Source organism: Mus caroli, unplaced genomic scaffold (genome assembly GCF_900094665.2).
Source record: "Mus caroli unplaced genomic scaffold, CAROLI_EIJ_v1.1 scaffold_12559_1, whole genome shotgun sequence".
Classification (NCBI taxonomy): domain Eukaryota; kingdom Metazoa; phylum Chordata; class Mammalia; order Rodentia; family Muridae; genus Mus; species Mus caroli.
Genome location: NW_018389102.1, coordinates 6,953 through 31,052, shown reverse-complemented (window position 1 = coordinate 31,052; position 24,100 = coordinate 6,953). Strand labels below are relative to the sequence as shown.

Sequence of the window (24,100 nt, the reverse complement as noted above, 5' to 3'; positions counted from 1 at the left end):
GCTTCATAGAATGAGTTGGGTAGAGTTCCTTCTACTTCTATTTTGTGGAATAGTTTGTGCAGAACTGGAATTAGATCTTCTTTGAAGGCCTGGTAGAACTGCACTAAACCCATCTGGTCCTGGGCTTTTTTTGGCTGGGAGACTATTAATGACTGCTTCTATTTCTTTAGGGGATATAGGACTGTTTATATCGTTAACTTGATCCTGATTTAACTTTGGTACCTGGTATCTGTCCTCAGTGTGGTAACACAATCACAAAGGAACTCACACAATATGTACTCACTGATAAGTGGATATTAGCCCAGAAACTTAGGATAACCAAGATAAAAGATACAATTTGCTAAACGCATGAAACTCAAAAAGAATGAAGACCAAAGTGTGAACACTGTGCCCCTTCTTAGAATTGGGAGCAAAACACCCACGGAAGGAGTTACAGAGACAAAATTTGGAGCTGTGAGGAAAGGATGGACCATCTAGAGACTGCCATATCCAGGGATCCACCCCATAATCAGCTTCCAAACGCTGACACCATTGCATACACTAGCATGATTTTGCTGAAAGGACCCAGATATAGCTGTCTCTTGTGAGACTATGCCGGGGCCTAGCAAAGACAAAAGTGGATGCTCACAGTCAGCTAGTGGATGGATCACAGGGCTCCCAAAGGAGGAGCTAGAGAAAGTATCCAAGGAGCTAAAGGGATCTTCAACCCTATAGGTGGAACAACATTATGAACTAACCAGTATCCCGGAGCTCTTGACTCTAGCTGCATATGTATCAAAAGATGGCCAATTTGGCCATCACTGGAAAGAGAGGCCCATTGGACACACAAACTTTATATGCCCCAGTACAGGGGATCGGAACGCCAAGGCCACAAAAATGGGAATGGGTGGGTAGGGAAGTGGGGGGGGGGAAGGTATGGGGGACTTTTGGGAAAGCATTGGAAATGTAATTGAGGAAAATATGTAATTAAAAAAAAGGAAAAACATAAAAAAAATAAAATGTCTTCAGTTCTCAAAAAAAAAATAACAAGCTTAACAGAAAGTTTTGTAAAATATAATAAATGGAATTTTCCTTTAAAACATTCTCCTGTTATCATCTATTACTTCAGCAATAAAATTGATTTAGATGTTAATATTCTTCCTCTTCTTTCTAATTTACTTAGATTACTTTTGGACCTTATGAACCAATCTTGAGTGACCGTGGTCAGTATTCTTCTCTCTACCAGATGGCCCCGAAGGACACATCTATTACACTTGCCATTGTTTCCTTGATTGTTCATTTTAGATGGTTGTGGGTTGGTCTCATCCTCCCAGATGACCACAAGGGAAATAAAATTCTATCAGATTTTAGGGAGGAGATGGAGAGGAATAGAATCTGCATGGCTTTTGTAAAAATGATCCCAGCAACATGGACTTCATACTTTGCCAAATTCTGAGAAATTATGGATGAGACAAATGTAATAATTATTTATGGTGACATTGATTCTCTAGAAGGTCTAATGAGAAATATTGGGCAAAGGATATTGACATGGATTGTCTGGGTCATGAACACTGAACACCATGTTCTTGAAATTTCTGAATATTTCATGTTAGACTCATTCCATGGAAGCTTAATTTTTAAGCACCATTACAAGGAGAATTCTGATTTTACTAAATTCATTCAAACAGTTAATCCTAAAAACTACCCAGAAGACATTTATCTTCCTAAGTTGTGGTATTTCTTCTTCAAATGCTCATTTTCTGATATTAATTGTCATGTTTTAGACAATTGTCAAACTAATGCTTCTTTGGATATATTACCTTGTCACATATTTGATGTTTCTATGAGTGAAGAGAGCAAAAGTATTTATAATGGAGTATATGCCCTGGCTCACAGCCTCCATGAGATGAGACTTCAGCAACTTCACATACAACCATTTGAAAATGGTGAAGGGATGGTGTTCTTTCCATGGCAGGTACAAACCTTTCTTTGTATTTTATTGACAGCACTCTGGCATATGAAATTCGTTACAACCCTAACAGGTATTTTAAAATTCAGTTTATTTTGTCCACAATCACAAATTCTTTTTTGTTTCTAATCTTATCTATACATCAAGATAGTTTCAAGCACATGATGTAAATTGGTGTGCAAAATACCAGGAGCAAAAATGCTTAGTCACAATCATGTTCATGTTAACTATTTTTTATTATATATTTTCTATATTTACATTCCACGTATTATCCTCTTTCTTATTTTTCCCTTTTAAAACCACATATCCCCTCTCTCCCTTCCCCCACTCATCAATGCACCCATTCCCAATTCCTAGGCCTGGTATTCCCCTATACTAGTACATATAACATTCACAGGACCAAGGGCCTCTACTCGCATTGATGACCGAGTGGCCATCCTCTGCTACATATACTGCTAGAGCCAAGAGTCCTATCATGTGTTTTCTTTGGTTGACCGTTGTTTAGTCCCAAGGAACTCTGGTGAGACTGGTTAGTTCACATTGTGGTTCTTCCTATAGGGCTGGAAACCTGTTAATTTCCTTGGGTACTTTCTCTAGCTCCTTCTTTGGGAATCCTGTGCTCCATACAATGGATAGCTCTGGGCATCCACCTCTGCATTTGTCAGGCACTGGCAGAGCCTAATGGGACACAGCAATTCCATGCTCCTGTCAACAAGTTCTTCTTGGCATCCACAATAGTGTCTGGTTTTAGGGGTTGTTTAGGGTACAGATCACCAGGTGGGGCAATCTCTTGATTGTCATTCCTTCAGTCTCTGCTCCACTCTTTGTCTATGTACACCATTCCATGGTTATTTTGTTCTCCCTTCTAAGAAGTCTTCACTCTGTGGTATTCCTTCTTCTTGAGGTTCATGTGTTTTACTAATTGTATCTTGGGATTTTGAGGTTCTGGGCTAATACGTATCAGTGAGTGTATATCATGTATGTTCATTTGTGATTAAGTAACCTCACTCAGGATGATATCATCCAGATCCATCCATTTGCTTAAGAATTTCATAAATACATTGTTTTTAAAAGCTGTGTAGTACTCCATTGGGTAAACGTACCATAATTTCTATATCCATTCCTCTGTTGAGGGACTTCTGTGTTCTTTCCAGCTTCTAGCTATTATAAATAAGTTCTGTTATGAGTCTAGTGGAGCATGTGCCCTTTTTATCTGTTAGAGCATCTTCTTGATATAGTCCCAGGTGTGGTATTGATGGATCCTTCAGTAGTATTCTGTCTAGTTTTCTAAGGAACTACCGAACTGATTTCTAGAGTGGATGTACCAGCTTGCAATCACAGAAGCAATGGAGGAGTGTTCCTCTTTCTCCACATCTTTGGCAGCATCTGCAGCCCCCTCGGTTTTTGATCTTAGCCATTCTGACTAGTGTGAGGTGGAACATCAGGGTTGTTTTGATTTGCATTTCTCTGGTGACTAAAGATGTTGAACATTTTTTAGGTGCTTCTCAGCCATGCGGGATTTCTCAGTTGTAAATTCTTTGTTTAGCTCTGTACCACATTTTAAAATAGGGTTATTTGATATTCTGGACTTCAGCTTCTTGAGTTCTTTGTATATATTGGATATTAGTCCTCTATCAGATTTAGGATTGGTAAAGATCCTTTTCAAATCTGTTGGTAGCTTTTTTGTGTTATTTACAATGTCCTTTGCTTTACAGAAGAATTATACTTTTTTGAGGTCCCATTTGTTCTTTCTTGATCTTATAGTACAAGCTATTGGTGTTCTGTTCAGGAATTTATCCCTTGTGCCCATATGTTGGAGGCACTTTCCCCACTATAAATTTCAGTGCCTCTGCTTTTATGTGGAGGTCCTTCATCCACTTAGACTTGAGCTTACTACAAGATTAGAATGGATCAATTTGCATTCTTCTACATGATAACTGCCATTTGAGCCAGTACCATTTGTTGAAAATGCTGTCTTTTTTTCCACTGGATGTTTTTAGCTCCCTTGTCGAAGATCAAGTGACTGTAGGTGTGTGGGTTCATTTCTGGGTCTTCAATTCTATTCCATTGATCTGCCTGCCTGACCCAATACCAGTACCATGCAGTTTTTATCACAATTGCTCTGTAGTATACCTGAGATCAGGGATGGTGATTCCACCATAGGTCCTTTTATTGTTGAGAATAGTTTTTGCTATCCTAGGATTTTTGTCATTTCAGATGAATTTGCAAATTGGCCTTTCTACCTCTGTGACAAAGTGAGTTGGAAGTTCGATGGGGATTGCATTGAATCTGTAGATTGCTTTTGGCAAGATGAACATTTTTACTAAATTAATCCTGGCAATCCAGGAGCATGGGAGATCTTTCCATCTTCTGAGATATTCTTTGAATTCTTTCTTCAGAGACTTGAAGTTCTTATCATACAGATCTTTCACTTGATTATTTAGAGTCACACCAAGTTATTTTACATTTTTTGTGACTATTGTAGAAGGTATTATTTCCCTAATTTCTTTCTCAGACTTTTACCCTTTGTGTAGAGAAAGGAAACTGACTTGTTTGAGTTAATTTCTTATCTAGCTACTTCACTGAAGTTTACTCTTCTCAGGTTTAAGAATTCTTTGGGGGGACTCTTGGGGGTCACTTATGCATAGTATCATATCATCTTCAAATACTGACATTTTGACTTCTTCCTTTCCAATTTGTATCCCCCTGACTTTTTGTTCTTTAATTACTCTTGCTAGGACTTTGAGTACTACATTGAACAGATTTGGAGAGAGTGGGGAGTCTTGTCTAGTCCCTGATTATAGTGGGATTGATTCAATATTTTTTACATTTACTTTGATGTTGGCTATTGCTTTATTGTATATTGCTTTTATTTTGTTTAGGTATGGGCCTTGAATTCCTCATCTTTCAAAGCCTTTTATCATGAAGGGGTGTTGGGTTTTGTCAAATGCTTTTTCAGCATATAATGAGATGATCATGAGTTGTTTTTTTTTTTTCCCCCCCATTGGGATTGTTTACATAGTGGATTTTGTTGATGGATTACTTTATATTGAACTATTCCTTCACCCGTAGGATGAAGCCTACTTGATCATGATTTATGATCCTTTTAATGTGTTATTGGATTCGATTTGGGAGAACATTATTGAGTATTTTTGCATCAATATTCATAAAGGAAATTGGTCTGAAGTTCTCTTTCTGTGTTGGATCTTCCTGTGGTTTTGGTATGAGAGTAATTGTGGCTTCATAGAATGAACTGGGTAGGGTACCTAAAGTATTTTTTGTTTGTTTGTTTGTTTGTTTGTTTTTTTCCTTTTCAAGAAAATTTGAGGAGTATTGGAATTAGTTCTTCTTTGAATGTCTGATAGAACTCTACAATAAATATACCTGGTCCTGGGCTTTTTATGGTTTGGAGAATATTAATTAAAGGTTCTATTTCTTTAGGGGATATGGGAATTGTCATATTGTTAATCTGTTCCTGATTTAAGTTTAGTACCTGGTATCTGTCTAGTAAATTGTTCACTTCATCCAGATTTTCCAGTTTTGTTTAGTATAAGCTTTTGTAGTAGGATCTGATGATGTTTTGGATTTCCTCAGAATCTGTTGTTATGTCTTCAATTTTATTTCTGATATTGTTAATTAGGATACTGTGCCCTCTAGTTATTCTGGTTAAGGATTTATCTTTTTTTTTTTTTTTTCCTCTCAAATAACCAGCTCTTGGTTTGGTTGGTTCTTTTTTTTCCCACTTGGTTGATTTCAGTACTGATTTTGATTATTTCTTGCCTTCTACTCCTCTTGGGTGAATTTGTTTCCTTTTGTTCTAGAGCTTTTATGTGTGCAGTCTAGCTATTAGTATATCCTCTCTCCAGTTTCTTTTTGGAGGCATTCACAGCTATGTGTTATCTTCTTAGGACAGCTTTCGTTGTGTTCCATAAGTTTGGGTATGTTGTGGCTTCATTTTCATTAAACTATAAAAAGTCTTTAATTTCTTTTTTTAATTCTTTAATGACCAAGGTATCATTGAGTAGAGTGTTGTTCAGCTTCCATGTGAAAGTTGGCTTTGTATTATTTATGTTGTTATTGAAGATCAGTCTTAATCCATGGTGATCTGATAGGATGTATGGGGTAATTTCAATATTTTTGTATCTGTTGAGGACTATTTTATTACACTTTATATGGTCATTTTTTGAAAAAGTACCATGAGGTGCTGAGAAGAAGGCATATCCTTTTGTTTAAGGATAAAATGTTCTATAGATGTCTGTAAAAATCCATTTGCAACATAACTTCTGTTAGTTTCATTCTGTCTCTGTTTAGTTGCTGTTTCCATTATTTCTCCATTGATGAGAATGAGGTATTGAAGTCTCCTACTCTTATTGTGTGTAGTGCCATGTGTGGTTTGAGCTTTAGTAAAGTTTCTCTAATGAATGAGGATGCCCTTCCATTTGGAGTATAGATGTTCAGAATTTAAAGTTCATCTTCGTAGATTTTATCTTTGATGAGTATGAAGTATCCCTACTTGTCTTTTTTGATAACTTATTTTGAAAGTCAACTTTATTCAATATTAGAATGGCTACTCTCGCTTTCTTCTTGGGACCATTCGCTTGGAAAATTGTTTTCCTGCCTTTTAATCTGAGGTTGTGTCTATATTTTTCACCAAGATGGGTTTCCTGTATGCAACAAAATTTTGGTTCCTGTTTATGTAGCCAGTCTGTTAGTCTATGTCTTTTTATGGGGAATTGAATCCACTGATATTAAGAGATATTAAGGAAATGTAATTGTTGCTTCCTTTTTTTTTTTTTTTGTTAGGGTTGGGATTCTGTTCATGTGCCTATATACTTTTAGGTTTGTTGAAATCTTTCTTGCTTGCTTTTTCTAGAGCATAGTTTTGAAACCTCCTTGTGTTGGAGTTTTCCCTTTATTAACCTCTAAAGCTCTATATTCAGAAAGATAATGTGTAAATTTGTTTTTGTCATGGAATACTTTGGTTTCTCCATCAATGGTAATTGAGTTTTGCTGGGTACAGTAATCTAGGCTGGCATTTGTGTTTTCATGGGTTCTGTATGATATTCATCCAGTTTCTTCTGGCTTTCATACTCTTTTGTGAGAAATCCGGTGTAATTCTAATAGGTCTGCCTTTATATGTCACTTGACCTTTTTCCCTTAAATGTTTTTAATATTCTTTATTTGGTACATTTGGTGTTTTGATTATTATGTAATGGGAGGAATTTCTTTTCTGGTCCAAACTATTTGGAGTTTTGTAGGCTTCTTGTATGTTCGTGGGCACCTCTTTCTCCTGGTTAGGAAATTTTTCTTCTATAATTTTGCTGAAGATATTTACTGGATCTTTAAGTTGGAAATCTTCCTTCTCATCTATATCTATTATCTTTATGTTTGATCTTCTCATTGTGTCCTGAATTTCCTGGATGTTTTGGTTAAGGATATTTTTACATTTTGCATTTAATTTGATTGTTGTGTCAATGGTATTTTATGGTATCTTCTGCACCTGAGTTTCTCTCTTCTATCTCTTGTATTGTGTTGGTGATGCTTGCATTTATGGCTCCTGGTTTTTTGCTATGTTTTCTATCTCCAGAGTTGTCTCCCTTTGTGATTTCCTTATTGTTTCTATTTTCATTTTTACTTCCTGAATGGTTTTGTTCATTTCCTTTATAAGTTTGATTGTGCTTTGTTGTAATTCTTTAAGGCATTTGTTTGTTTGTTTGTTTCCTCCTTAAGATATTCTACCTGTTTACCTGTGTTCTCCTGTAATTCTTTAAGGGATTGTTATGTTTCCTCTTTAAGAATTTCTACCTGTTCAGCTGTCTTCTCCTGCTTTTTTTTTTTTTTTTGGTAGGGAGTTATTAATGTCCTTCTAAAAATCCTCTACCAGAATCATGAGATATGATTTTAAATTTGAGTCTGGCTTGTCTGGTGTATTGGGTTATACAGTACTTTCTGTGGTGGAAGTACTAGGTTCTGATGATGCCAAGTAGTCTTGGTTTCTGTTGGTAAGATTATTGCATTGCATGTCACCATCTGGTAATCTCTGATGTTGGATGTTCTTGCTGTCTCTGGATTGAGATTGTTCCTCTTGTAAATCAGTAAGTCTGTGTCAGCACTATTGGGAGACCAGCTCTCTCATGGCCAGACCAGTGCCCAGAGTACTGTGGAACAGCCCCACCTCTTGGGTGCATATGTAAGCCTATAGGGCCCTGTCCTGGCTGCTCTGCCACTTGTGGCTTGTGCAGCCTGTGAGCACTTGAGTTTACCTGCCATACAGATTCACCAGAAAGAAAATGGTGATTTCCCCTGGGTCACAGGGTCAGAGCACTACCTGGAGGAAAGCTCCCCTCCTGCAGTGATGGCATACAGGTGGCTGAGGATTAGCTTCACCTCTGGGTGCAGATTTATTCCCATAGAACCCTGTCCTAGGTGCTTTGCTGCTTGTGCAGCCTGTGTGATCCTGAGTGGAACAATGATCATGTTATCTGTATCCAGCTGTACAATCTTCTTGTGGTAATAGTTACAAGAGAAATTAAAACAGGAACACTTAAGTGAAACAATGATGGTTTCCGTGTGTGTGTGTGTGTGTGTGTGTGTGTGCCTTTTAATTAATTTCTAGACATCAGCACCCTTATTTTAGACACTGGATCTCTGAACATATTCTGAAAGTAAATTGTCTGACTAGGTTTCAAAATGATGATCTTTACGTAGATCAGTAGTCATTGACTGCTTACTTGAACTTGGTTCAAAGTTTTGACTTGAGGATTAAAAAAATACTCAGAACACCATGGTACTCTGAATTTTATGTTTTAACTTACTCATCATTAATGGAATCTTCATTAATGTTGATGTTCACAGCAGACATTAAGAATAGAATTTATGAAATTCTTAGGGAAATGGATGGATCTGGAGGATATCATCCTGAGTGAGGTAACCCAATAATAAATAAACACACATGAGATGCAATCACTGATAAGTGGATATTAACCCAGAAACCTAGACTTCCTAAGATACAATTTGCAAAGCACTTGAAACTCAAGAAGAAGGAAGACCAAAATGTGGATACTTCATTCCTTCTTAGAATGAGGAACAAAATACCCATGGAAGTAGTTACAGAGACAAAGTTTGGAGCCGAAGCAGAAGAAAGGACAATCCAGAGACTGCCCCACCCAGGGATCCATCCCATATTACAACCACCAAACCCAGACACTATTGCATATGCCAGCAAGATTTTTCCGACAGGACCCTGATATAGCTGTCTCTTGTGAGGCTATGCCAGTGCCTGGCAAATACAGAAGTGGATACTCACAGTCATCTATTGGATAGAACACAGGGCCCCTAAAGAAGCTAGAGAAAATACCCAAGGAGCTAAAGGGGTCGGCACCCCTATAGGAGGATCAACAATATGAACTAACCAGTACCCTCCCCCCCCCAGAACTGTGTCTCTAGGTGCATATGTAGCAGAGGATGGCTTAGTCAGCCATCAATGTGAGGAGAGGCCCTTGGCCTTGCAAAGATCATATGCCCCAGTATAGGGGAATGCCAGGGCCAGGAAGCAGGAGTGTGTGGGTTAGGGAGCAGGGCAAGGGGAGTGTATAGGGGACTTTCAGGATAGCATTTGAAATCTAAATGAATAAAGTATCTAATAAAAAATGAAATGTAAAAAAAAGAAAAAAAAAAGAATAGTAAGACACATTCTAAAATCTACATTCTGTTCTGCCCCTTGAACACAATGTAATATAAAATTATGTTTCTCTTTCAGCTTAACACTTTCCTGAAGGATATTGAGGTAAGAAAAAACAGGAGTTTATATTGGAGACAGACAATAGATGTGGAATATGACATTCTTAACCTTTGGAATTTACCAAAGGGTCTTGGACTAAAAGTGAAAGTAGGATCCTTTTCTGAAAATGCTCCCCAAGACCAACAGTTGTCCTTATCTGAGCAGATGATACAATGGCCAATAATATTTTCAGATGTGAGTTATATACTTTTCTAAGTGATTTGTTCTTATACTAATAACACAGTTATGTTTTCCGAGATATTGATGCTTGAGTCAAGTTCCATTTTAATTCCAGTATCATTATATAGTATAATAAAGTAACTCTATTATACTGGCTTTTCATTTTCCTTGATTCAGACAAATGGAAGTATGTAGTGTTCAATAAGTCTCCTTCTCCCCCCCCCCCCACTAACTCATATGAAGATTAGGTGTCCTCCATTTGTCTCCAATTAGGAATGGTACACATTGTAAGAAGAAATTTTCACCTCAAAATGACACGTGTTAATTTGCTGGAGAAAAAAAATTCTCATTTGGGATTAAGAACATGAAACGATATTGAATTTTTTTTATTGTATGGTCAAAAACTATGACCAAAAATGACTTTCAGAAGAAAGATTATATTTTCTTTATGGTTCTAGAATTATCATAGTCTACCAAGTATAGAAACATGACAAGTAGCCATACCAGTGAAAGGAATAGGGAATGGAAAGAAAATGTTTATATCCACACATATTAACAATAAATAAATTTAGAAACCTGGAATTGAGGAAATATAATGTTTTAGTTCCCAACCATTTTGCTATAAATTCATCAGCAAGTCTGAATCGCTGAAAGTTTCAATAACTTCCCATGTAATGTCACCAAAAAGTAAATAAAACACTCAAATGTTTTAGCCTATATGGAATATTTTACTTTCAAAATACCATATAATAATTCCATTATCATCCCTTAACTGCCCTTTCATTCTCAATATGTCATATGGCATTTAGTATTTAATAATACCTTCAAAACCTTGCAGAAAATTTGAGAGTGCAGGGCATTATACTTGAAAATGCATAATTTTCAAATGTAAGAGTGTGATGATGGAATAATATTCTCTGAATGCAGCAAGAAATGAATACTGCAGCTCTCTTCTATGATTGTAACATTTGCACAATAAATAGTGACATTTAAATTTTAACTGATCTTTTCAGCTTAGATAAGTTTATCAATATATTTCTTCCTACAAATATACATTTATTTGCTTCCATGATAATTATAATTATTAATCCTTTCAAGCTCTTGTTTCTCTCTTGGCCTCTTGGGCTATTACCTTCTCCCTCCATTCCCTATTCCCCCTGTCTACATGTTCATGGCCGGTCTCTACTTCTCCACTCTCTCCCTCTCTCTGCCTTTTTCTGCCACTACTACCCTCTTGACTCCCTCCAATTGCCATAAATAAACTCTATTCTATACTATATAAAAAAAATCCTTTCAAATTGATAGTCAAGATTCAAAGCAATGGTGCAAGTTAAGATGCTCGACTTAGGTGTCAGAAAGTACAAAGATCATGTTAGAATACATGGATCCCATAGCCTTCTATATCATGTTCCTAATCACCAATGTTTCACAAACTTGTTATTAACACATTAAGATTCCAATTTTTTTAACACTATGACAATTCTCATATGAAAATGCATAATCTTTTATATCTTTTTTCTTATTGTAAATTTATTTTTTTAAAAAAATATTGTTTATTTTATTTATTTCCATGTCAAGTGTTATCCCCATTCCGGTTTCCAGTCTGCAAACCCCTATTACATCCCACTTCTCCATGCTTCTATTATGGTTGGTCTGACCCCAACTTCTGCCTCTCTGCCCTAGCATTCTTTAACACTGGACATGAAGTCTTCAGAGGAGTAAGGGCCTCCTTTTTGCTGATGCCAGATGAGCCCATCCTCTGATACTTATGCAGCTGGAGCCAATGATCTCTTCATGTGTATTCTTTGGTTGGGTTTTAGTCTCTGTGATCTCTGGGGCATCTGGTTGGTTGACATTGTTCTTCCTATGTGGTTGAAAATCCCTTCTGCTTCAGTTCTTCCCCTAACTCCTCTACTGGGATCCCTGTGCTCAGTCAGATCGGTGGCTACAAGCATTCACATGTGTCTTGTCAAGGCTCTGGCATAGCCTTTGAGGCAGCAGCTATATCAGGCTTCTATCAGCGAGCATTTCTTGGCATCAGCAAAAGTGTCTGGGTTAGGAGGCTGCACATGGGATGGATTCCCAAGTTGGGCAGTCACTGGATGACCTTACCTTCAGTCTCTGCTCCACTCTTTGATCTTGTATTTTATTTTAGATAGGAGAAATTCTGGGTTTGTATTTTTGAGATAGGTGAGTGGCCAGCCCCATCCCTCAACCAGGGATTGTGCATAACCTATGGATATGATCTCTACAGGTTCTCTCTTCCCTTTCTTGGGTGTTTCAGCTAGTGGTGTTCCTGCTGGATCCTGGGAGTCTCTTGCGTTCATGGCATCTGGTTTCATATATTTGAGATGAGTGGGTGGCGCCATCTCTATAGGTTCTCTCTCCCCTTTGTTGGGTATTTCAGCTAATGTCCCCATTGCATTCTGGGAGTCTCTTGATTTCTTGGCATTTCGGGCTTTCTGGTGGCTACCTCCACTTCCCCATCCCTGATTACTACAAATAATCTTTTAAATAAGTCTAGGTTTTAATAAGAATCCATAACACTTCAGTGCATAAAATTCAATGACCAAGCCTGCTCAGTCAGTTACAGGTTGTCCAGTGTGGGGGTGAGGATTAAAAAGAAAATAAAAAGACAGTTGGACAATACTGTAGCATGAACCTCGTCAATTCTGAGATGGAAGGAAAATTTAATTTTCCCTCTCTGCTTTTTATACCATCTTATTTACATGCTAGTATTCAGGGAGAGCAGTACAATAAGAAACTAGCAAGCAGCAAGCAACGTCCTGTGATTACTCCCTTGACAGTTGTTTAAAAGGGTTTGTCATAATGACCAAAATACTTGAGGCCACTTCCTTGTCCAAGCCCAAACACTTGCCTGAAGACAACTTCTTTTATTCTACCCTAAAACTAAACTTCCTGCCTTACCCAACTTCTCTATTACAGCCTAAAGTTAGAGTCTTCCTGAAACTTACTTCCTTATCATGCCCTGATGTCAGATTCCTGCCCGAGCTTGCGTTATGGCCAATGTCAGATTTCTGCCAGAAGACCATTTTCTTGTCCTTGGCCAATGTCAGATTCCTGCCAAGTGGCACCCCAAAAGGCTCTCCACAATTCAAAAACTCTAGTTTTATGAGTTTTGATAAAACCCCGAATATTAGATAAAATTCTTTTCATTTTTTTTCAGATCCCTCAATCTGTGTGTAGTGAGAGTTGTCAGTCTGGATTCAGGAAAGTTATCCAGGAGGGCAAAGCCATCTGCTGCTACAATTGCACTCCTTGTGCAGAGAATGAGATTTCAAATGAGACAGGTAAATTCAGATCTTATAGAAAACTACCTATTTCTCAACTGAATTATAAAATACACTAGCAAATGAAAAAGTTCTAAATAGAAGTCGGATCTAAATATTTTTCCTTAGATAGTTAATGTCACAATTCACCACAATCCTCTTGAAACAGCTCACCACAATAATTAAAAATCATACTTGATTTATATCTTCAATCCAGTGTCAAAATTGCTGTTGGAAAATAAAATATTTCCCCTGTATTTCTCAATGTTTTTTATTTCACAGTGACATTTAACATGCATTAATAAAGTATCAAAGATAGTTTTTCAAAATGTATTTCAATGTTTATTAAGAACCGTGTAAGGCTCAGATCTGTTGCATCTTCATAGGGTTTATGAACAGCTCATTTTCCATTTTTAGTTGTTTGATAATTTCATATAATGTGTTCTCATCACATGCACCACTCACACTCTTTGCAGATTTATTTTCCCTCCCTTAACTGCCAAATTTTGTAATTACACTTTCCAATACAGTTCATGATACTCATCTATACTTGCTTGTGTGCATGTCACTTAAAAAAAAAAAAGTTGTTAACCAACCAAGTGCTGCACAAACTGAAAAAGAAAACTCATTCTTCTCCCAATAGCTATGAATTGCTAATACCTGATTTTCTTGGGATGGAGGGTGTCTTGCATGTCTACCTCCAACATCCATGCTGAAATTCAGTCTGGGTTAAGCTGGCATGCATTTAATACATTTTCTCATATATTATGAATTTATGGGAACAATTTCTTTGTGTTCTAAAAACAGTGTTATTTTGTAGTCTTCTATAGACTGAAAACCTTGCTAACTTTCTGACTTCTCTTGTATTAGAGTTTTACAGAAAATTTTAATTCTCTTACTGGGCCCATTAGGAAATATTAGGGGCTGTGGTCTTTTAGGGGGAGGTATACTGCTAGGGATGAGCTTTAAGTTTTAAAAGTCCGTGTAACAACTGGTCTCTATTCTTTTTCTGCTGTTGCCTTCAAATCAGGATTTAAGCATTCAACTCTGCTCCAGTGTAATATCTCCCTGGCTGCTTCTATACTTCCTGCTATTATAGAAATGGACATATGTTCTAAATCTATAAGCACACACCAAAATTAATGAATTTATTTACTTACAATCCAGTCATGGTTCCCACTCTGTAGTAGCCCACCCACAGTTCCTTAACAACTTCCTTCACCCCTGTAACTGAGATGATGCTCCCCCACTACCAGGCATTCCCCTTTCATGAGGCCTCATGTATCTTATGAACAAGGACTATGTACATCTCCCACATAGGTCAAACTAGGTAGTCCTCTGCTATATATGTATCAGGGGGCCTCAGATGAGCTCCAGTATGCTCTAAGGTGGGTTGCTCAGTGTCTGGAAGCTCCCATGGGTCTGGGTTAGTTGGGACTGCTAGTTTTCCTAAGGAGTCATCCTTATCTTCTGCGTCTTCCTTCCCCTAATTTAATCATAGGGTTCTCAACTAAATTCCAGTGGGTGGGTTTAAGTATCTGCATCTGTCTCAGTCAGCTATTGCTTTAACCTCTCACAGGATATTCATGCTACAGTCCTGTCTGTAAGCAGACATTATCATTAATAATATCAGCCCTTGATGTCTCCCCATGAGCTGGATCAACAGTTGGCCTGGTCATTGGGCCAAATTTCCTCAGTCTCTTCTGCATTTTTGTCCCTGAAATTCTTCTAGACAGGAACACTTCTGGAGCAGAAATTTTGATGGTGGGCAGTTAACACCATATCTTCTCTTGAGGCCTTGTATATCTACTTAAGGTAGATTTTCAAGTTCCCTTTTCCCATTCTTGGTCATTTCATCTAAGGTCACTTCCAATGAGTCCTGAGAGTTTCTTACCTCTCAGGTCTCTGGTACTTTCTTGAGCATTTCAGCACCTCCTACCTTCTGATGCTCCATATTTCCATTCATTATCCAGGTCCTCTGGGCCTCTATGCCCCCAACTCCCACACCTGATCATGTTTCCCTCTTTTCTCTCATCTTGTGCCCAAATCCCTCCTTCCCTCTGCCTCCCATGATTGTTTTCTTCCCCTTAAGTGGTATTGAAGCAACCTCCCTTGGCTTTTCTGCTTCTTAAAGTTCTTAAACTTGGTGCGTTATATCCTAGGTATTCTGTACTTTTTGGGTAATATCAAATTATTAGTTAGTATATATGATGCATTTCCTTTTGAATCTGTATTATCTAACTCAGGATGATATTTTGTATTTTCATCAATTTTCCTTCAAAACTCATGATGCTCTTTTTCTTAAGAGCTGTGTAACATTATGTTGTGTAAATGTACTACATTTTCTGTGTATATTCTTCCATTTTGGAACATCTAGGTGGCTTCCAACTTATGGCTCTTACAAATAAGGCCACTATGGACATAGTTGAGCACATGTCCCTGTGATATGGTAGGGCATCTTTTGGGTATATCCAAGAGAAATATAGCTGGGTGTTGAAGGTGGTCTATTTTCACTTTTCTGAGGAACTGCCAGAGTGATTTCAAGAGCATTTGTACCAGTTTGCAATCCTAAAAGGAATAGAGGAGTATTTCACTTTATCCACATTCTTACAGCATGTATTCTCACTTGAATTTTTAATCTTAGATATTCTAATTGGTGGAAGGTGGAATCTCAGGGTTATTTTGATTTGCATTTCACTGTTGACTAATGACTTTAGTTCTTAAGTGTTATTTAGCTATTAGAGATTCTTCTGTTGTGAATTTGCTGGTTTATGTTTAGTGCCTTGATCCTCTTGGACTTGAGTTTTCTGCACAGTTATAAATATGGACCTATTTTCTTATTTCTAAATACAGAGTGTTAATTAGGCCACTACCATTCATTGAATTTGCTTTATTCTTTTTTTCTATTTAAAGTTTTAGTTTTTTTTTCAAAGATTAAGTGTCCATATGTATGTGGGCTTCTTTCTAGGATTTCAATTCTATTCCATTAATTGTTCAGTTTGTTTGGATTGTGGATTATATTAATGGTTTTTTGTATATTGAACCAACTCTGCATCTCCAAAATTCCACAAAGGAATTCTTACAGCTGATATAATAATCATTCAAGAATGTGGTTGGATACAGAATTAACTAAAAGAATTCAGTAACCTCTGTTGGAGTTCGTCAATAGACCCTCATTCCCAAAGACCACAGAGACTGCCATCACTGAAAATCGCAATAGGATTTTTTTGATCCAACATGTTGGGGACCCTCCTCTAAGCATGCAGGGAAGAGGAGAGAACCAGAGCAATGAAAGAACACACATTCTATACCTTATAAGGGGCAGATTTAGGCAACAGGGTAGCTGGCTTATTCTCATTGGTATAGCAAGTAACCCTTTAAGGCTTTGGTTGGTTGGCATAGTGACTAAGTAACCCTTTGGCCTTGTGACTCACGTTGCCTGCCCCTGTGGTTTTTCAGCAAAGCAACAGTATGTTTTGAACTTATTGGTCAGCACTTGAACTTATATGGTCAGTCACAACTATTAAGTCAGCACTCAAACTTATATGGCCAGTCACAACTATTAAGTCATGACCATTAACATCAGGGGAAATTTCACCAATGTCATAGTGGTTTGTGGTCTTTCTCAGAATTCAGTGTGGAATGTGGCAGGGAAATTTCTCTGGAAACTGCTATTTTGTTATGGTTATTTTTGTGAGAACAGTTTCATTTTGTTTTGGCAGCTGCAGACTTAGTCATTTTGACCGCTATATTTCTGAAAGTCCCTTCAGAGTTGAAGCGGGTAGGTGGTCTTGAACTTATTCTGGATTCTACACAACCTATATATAATGAATTGAATGACTGAGAAGGAAGTTAGGGTAACAATACCATCCACAATAAACACAAATAACATCAACTTCATGTAGCTCTAACCAAGTAAGTGAAAGGTCTGTATGACACAATCTTCAGTTCCCTGAAGAGAGAAATTGAGGAAGGATATCAGAATATTAAAAGATCTCCCTTGCTTGTGGATCATTAGAATTAACATAGTGGAAATGGTCCTCTAACCAAAAGCAATGTCCAAATTCAATACAATCACCATCAAAATTCCAACACAATTCTTCACAAATTTTGTAACAATTGTCAACTTCATATGAGAGGCTGCTGGTTCTTATGAAGTGTCCATAGTATCTTCTTTTAATATCAACTTTATTTTTATTTACTTTTAATTTTTTAATTTTTTTTGAAACAGGTTTTCTCTGTTTCTCATTGAATTTGCTTTATTCTTTTTTTCTATTGAAAGTTTTAGTTTCTTTTTCAAAGATTAAGTGTCCATATGTTCCTGGCTGTCCTGGAACTCACTCTGTAGACCAGCCTCACCTCAGACTCAGAAATCTGCCTGCCTCTGCCTACCAAGTGATGGGATTAAAGGCATGCACCAGCACTTCCCAGCAATATCAAGTTTATATAATAACAATATTACTGTCACAATTTTACCCACAAGAAATCATTATACACACACACACAGAGAGATAGAGAGAGAGGAATATATAAAGTGAATTTTTGAAAGTGTCTTGAGTATGCATAATAACAGTGGTTAATACTAAGAACAAATCTGGCCAGTGTCTTTTAATTAATTACAAAGTACAGAAGTACAGTATGTAGCTCAAAGAAATACTAAACACTGTTTTAATTTTGAAAATATTGTTTACAGAATGTTGAACAGTAAGACAATGCCATGTATTATAGGTCAAAATATCAGTTCAATATTATTGATGAAATAAAATTGACACCAGTTATCAATATTACAAAAAATATAGAAATATTGTGTAACCCAATGTTTAAGTTAATGATTTACTGCTGTGAACAAATACCATTACAAAGGCCACTCCTATATGGACAACATTTAATTGGGGCTGGCTTACCAATTCAGAGGTCTAGTCCGTTATCATAAATGTGATAGCATGGTATCATCCAATCAGGCTTGATGCAGTGGGAGCTGAAAATTCTACATCTTCTGAAGGCTTCAAGGAAAGACTGTCTTCTAGGCAGGTAGAACAAGGGTCTTAAAGCCTATGTCCATACTGACACATTTTCTTCACGATGCCACACCTTCAAGTCGTCCCACTCCCTTGGCCAAGCATATTTAAACTAGTACTTTCAACTCTCTGGGCCCAATAGGCTTGTTTAAACACTTGAGTCTATTTTGGCAATGCCTAGGCATAGCATTATAAAAAATATATTTTGTCCAACCTACAACATCTACATAATCTATAATATTTTCAACAATGTTAAAAATGTAAGTTCAATGTCTTTTCTGAGATTCATTCAAACTCTTAATTTTAATCCCCAAAGCAAGACACAAACTAGCTGGGCAAACTACAAACTTGGATCTCTATGTCTGATATCAAGGAGGTATTAAGATCTCTATTCCTAAATTCATCTTTGTTGACTGCAAAAAACTTCTTTCTACTCAGCTGGTTTCAATCCTTATTATCAGCTTTCCTCAGCAGATAACACATGCCTCTAGAATCTTGAACATTTTGGAGTTTCCAAGGCAACTTAAATGTTCTAGCTTCTTGTTCCAATGTCTGGAATCCACACATAATCTAGGTGCCTCCAAAGGGCTGGCATTAGTTCTCCAGCTCTGTCCTCTGTAGTATTCTAGCCGCTGTTTGATTCCATTCTAGTGTTGCTGGTGTTCTTGGTGATCATTTCATGCTACTGGCATCTGCAGAACACTGGGGTCTTGCACTGTAGCTAGGCTTCACCAGAAGCCTCTCATAGGCTCTCTTCATTGTACTAAACCTCAACTTCTTTGCATGGCCCCTCCTCTCCTGGGCCTTTAACTGGAACTGAGGCTTTTCACCCAACAATGGTATTCCTTGGCTTCTCATAGTGCCAAGCTGCTCTGCATGATCCATTCATACTTTTAAAACCAGTACCACATGGGTGACTCTAACACCAAGTACACCTGAAGCTCTAGGTCCAACCCTGGCTATCTCTGGAACACAGCTTCTTTGTACTCTCAGAAAACACTTTCCACATGATTTCACCTCAGTGATGCTGGTCCATTCTTAATTATCTCTAATATCTTAGTTCCAGCGAACCAGCATCTATGTTTCAGCAGTCTCCTTCTCTCATTGACTCATAAGCCAGAGCACATGTCCAGTGCTGCCAAGTTCAGATGGTTACTGGGGCAGGAATATGACTAGCCTTATTCTATTGCCAGCTTTAGTTTCACAACACTTTGACTGAGTAAACTTGGCTGTCCTGGATCTTGTTCTGTAGATTGTTCTTGAACTCCAAGATCTGCATTGTTCTGTCTCCTGAATGAGTAAATGTAATGTATTTACTATTATACCTGGATATAAGCTTTTCTCAATTTGCAACTTGCACTGTCACAGGATGGCCTTAAACTCAGAAATCTACTTGTCTCTTCACCTGAGATTAAAGGAAAGTACCACCATGCCTTGGCCTAGGTTTTTCATGACCTCTTTCCTCATGATCTGGGTCAAAGCCCTGTGTCTTCCAGCCTCAAGATATGAATCACCACAAGTATGCCCTGTATTTCTGGATTGTAGTTGATTCCAGATTAAAACTCTAAAGTATCCCTTTTTCAATGGCATATACAAAAATAAGTTTGTTTGGGTGGGATCTTGCCCAGAGATCATGACTCTCTTAATTTTTTCTCTCCTTGTATGTAGGATTCAGCTTCATTTCACGTCCTGATATTCCTTTATTTTTACTTGAATCAGGTGTTTTAAATTTTTTTCTTTTCTGAGCTTGCTATGATTATATAAAAAGGCTCTTAATGAGACTTAACCAGATATCAAAGTCTCTGTTCACCTCATTGGTACTTCCTTTGTCAATTCAGTTAATATAAATCTCTTTATCTTAGTAAAGCTCTTTAGACAAGGGCAAAAGACAGTCACATACTTTGCTAACATATCACAAGAGCAGACCCATATAAAAATTCTTATTCTCTGAAACCTCTGGAACCCGGCTTTCCCAGTTCAAATCACCCTCAGTAAGAAATGTCTTCATATCCCTACAAAGATGACCAATTAAGCATCATTTAAAGCATTCTAGTGCTTTTCGAGTCCAAAATCTTAAAATCCACAATATTTCAACAAAACACACGGTCAATCCTATCATAGCAATGCCCCACTCAACTACTAACTTTTGTCTTATTTAGGGTTTTACTCCTGTGTACAAACACTTTGACAAAGTCAACTTTTATAAAGACAACATTTATTTGGGACTGGCTTACAGGTTTTGAGTTTCAGTAAATTATCCTCAACCTGAAAAAATTAGAACATCTAGGCAGGCATGGCACAGGACAAGATGAGAGTCCTACATTTTGTGGTGAAAGCTTCTAGAAAAAGAGTGACTTCCAGGCATCTAGGATGAGAGTCTTAAAGCCCACCCCCACAGTGACATACTTCCTTCAAAAAGGCCACACATGCAAATAGCTCCACTCGCTGAGCAAAGCATATTCAAAATACCATACACAGAATAGTTAATTTATAAGTACTGGAGCAACTACTTTATGTTAATCATAATATTTGAAAATAAAACTTAAAAAGTTCCAGAGCGGAGTATCATTTTTTTCAAAAATCTGCCATATTTTCTAAGAATGTTCTATGTGAAAATATATGCTTGCTTCTAATGTTACAAAAACCTACTATTGAGTGATTTTTGCCACTATCTAATGAAATAGAATCTATTCCATAAACAGAAAGAACAGAATTTCAAAATACAAGGAATTTTAAGAACAACAGTTAATTTAGGGTTCATATATAAGAAACTATTTTCTGAAAAGTTTTGCCAAAAATACTTCCTCTAATCTAGATTTCACAGTTTTAACCTACAAAGGATATGTGAATTATGAGTATTATCAGGGCTATAGTAGATTTTTGCAGTGTAATTTAGTATTCTATTTACTTTCAAAAGAGGTAAACCATTGTCATTAAAGGCAGAGAAATATTATATGAAAAGAGAATAGAGACATTTACCTAGTACATTTTAAATCACAATTAGAATTTTTAACTTGAAGTTGATGAGTACCTGCAGATACAATACTTTTCTTAACAAAGCTAGAGCTTGAAAGTCTACACATTTTCTCACTGAAGCCATACCCAGTTGTACATACACAGGCTCTACTGAATGGACTGAGTGGTTATTAAAATGTAAAATGAGAGGTTACATTGAGTGTTGAGTAAAAACTTAGGGAAGGAAAGGAGTGTAATAGTAGCAATTAAAGAAGGATAGGATCAAATCCTATTATATGTGAAAATAAATACAGAATAAAATATGTAAGAAACAAGGTGCAGTTTATAAATCTAAAATTATGCAGACCAGTGTACTAATTATTTTGTCCCTGAGGAGAAAAAAAATATGGTGATTTCTATGACAGTCCCTGTAGTTAGAAATGTCTCAAAATAAAAGGAATCACCTTAGCCTGAACTCCTAATCTCTTGATCACCTCTGTTTCTGACCAGATGTAGACCAGTGTGTGAAGTGTCCAGAGAGTCATTATGCAAATACAGAGAGGAACAACTGCCTCCAAAAATCTGTGAGCTTTCTGGCCTATGATGAACCCCTGGGGATGGCTCTTGCCAACATAGCTTTGTGCTTATCTACAATCACTGTCTTTGTTATTGGCATCTTTGTAAAACACAGAGACACTCCAATTGTCAAGGCCAATAATCGAGCTCTAAGTTTCATTTTGCTCATCACACTCACTTTCTGTTTCCTATGTTCTTTGAACTTCATTGGTCAGCCCAACACATCAGCCTGCATCCTTCAGCAGACCACCTTTGCAGTTGCTTTCACTATGGCTCTTGCCACTGTGTTGGCCAAAATTATTACTGTGGTCCTTGCCTTTAAGCTCAGTTTTCCAGGGAGAATGGTAAGATGGCTAATGTTATCAAGGGGTCCAAACTACATCATTCCTATCTGCACCCTGCTCCAACTTCTTCTTTGTGGAATTTGGATGGCAACATATCCACCATTCATTGACCAAGATGCTCATACTGAACATGGACACATCATCCTTTTGTGCAACAAGGGATCAGCTGTTGCCTTCCACTCAGTCCTGGGATATCTCTGTTTCTTGGCCCTCGGGAGTTATACCATGGCCTTCTTGTCGAGAAATTTGCCTGATACATTCAACGAATCCAAATTTCTGTCATTCAGTATGTTAGTGTTCTTCTGTGTCTGGGTCACCTTTCTTCCTGTCTACCACAGCACTAAAGGGAAGGTTCTGGTGGCTATGGAAGTATTCTCTATCTTGGCTTCCAGTGCAGCACTCCTTGTTTTCATATTTGGTCCTAAGTGTTACATTATCTTGTTGAGACCAGACAAGAATTCATTTAATCATATCAGGAGAAAACAATAATATTAGAAGGAAGAATTCTCCTAAAATATAGTTGAAAAAATATATTAACTTTTATTTTAACAACTTCATTAAGGTATCATTCATATATCATTCTAAAATATGTTACACAATGATAGTATGAATGTAATTTTATCAGGTTTTGTTCCTTTACTCAACTATATTAAAGTGTATACTATGAAATCCACTTATGTTCCATGTTTGATCACTATATTTGCTCTGGTGATTCAGCTTCTCTGAGTCTAAGACCTGATGGCTCCACTCCTGGATCATATCAATGGTTTGTATTCTTTCTTGATATAAACTTTTCCTTTTCATTTTTTTTTTAACTTGTATATTCTTCCTTCCGCCTGAAATAGGAAAATATTTAGTTTGGATATTCCATTGGAATATAATTTTTACTGTCCATTAATTAGTCACACTTAAAACTTAATTGTCATACAAGTAGTGTGTAAATTTTTAACATGTTTATTTATCAGTATACCGTGTTTGAAAATGAACAGCATTGTATATGTAAAGCTCTCAAGGCATCTAATTAATTTATAATGTTATGTTTGTATTTATATGTACATATTGAAAACCAGCAGGTGTCATATTTTAAATGTAATCTTTTATAGTGTAATAGTATCTGATTCATGGCTTTAAGTTTTTAATACTAACTCAGTGTGAAGGCTCATTTAAAAATGTATGTTATAACCCAAAGTTAAATATGAGTCAATCAGATCAATAAATGTAGAGCCCATATTCATACGTTGACTAAGTTTGTGACATGTCCAGTTGTTTAAAAGTTAGCTGATTACCGTTGCATGCATTTAAATTTAGAAATTTACACACATTATATTTAGTATTTAGCTTTCTGGTGCATCAACTCATCTGTGAATTTCTGGTGTCACAACTTGTTCATATAGAATTTTTGTATAATGCTTTAATACAAATTCTTCATCTTATTTTTATTCATTTAACTTGCTCTCACCTAGTTTTTGTATAAATTGGTATACCATCCTCAATCAAAATAAAAATCATTTATAGGCTTATTCCTCCATAATTCATTATTATTTTGTAAAAATAATAGTCATTGTACTTAAAATAATCTTTTTTCAATCCCATTGTTACATAAAAAAAACAAATATAAAATTGTTAGAACATGGTCTATCTTTCCTCTTATCACTGATTCCTTGGCCATATTCTCTTTTTAAAATTTCTTGATAATTTTTCTATGTATCTGATGACTAGAGGGAAGCCATGTCTTAATTTGAAATCTATTTAAAGTGTACCCAATGTTACAAACACTATGAAACTTGAAGGGAAAATACACCTCCCAAATTACTAAAATGTTAAAAAAAACATTTGCACTCCCATATCTATTGGGAACACTGAAAGTTACATAGCCAGTAGAGTTGTTTGACAAAAATTCAGTAAAGCAGACCTTCATGTTAAGATAATGATCAACTGTTTTTCAGTTTTGTTCTGGATTTTCATATGTTGCAGGTTTGCAGAATGCTTTTATTATTTGTAAAGCTTAG

The 24,100-nt window shown here is 36.7% G+C and overlaps 1 protein-coding gene across 1 annotated transcript in view; it reads left to right on the top strand.

Moving 5' to 3' along the window:
• Positions 1-22,615, top strand: part of LOC110287940 (vomeronasal type-2 receptor 116-like) — a 30,048-nt gene extending 7,433 nt beyond the window's left edge. The window contains 5 exon segments of the mRNA XM_029473778.1: positions 1,163-1,954; positions 9,708-9,923; positions 13,096-13,219; positions 21,682-22,574; positions 22,577-22,615. Coding sequence (XP_029329638.1) covers positions 1,163-1,954; positions 9,708-9,923; positions 13,096-13,219; positions 21,682-22,574; positions 22,577-22,615 — 2,064 coding nt within the window.
• The last annotated feature ends 1,485 nt before the right edge of the window (positions 22,616-24,100 follow it).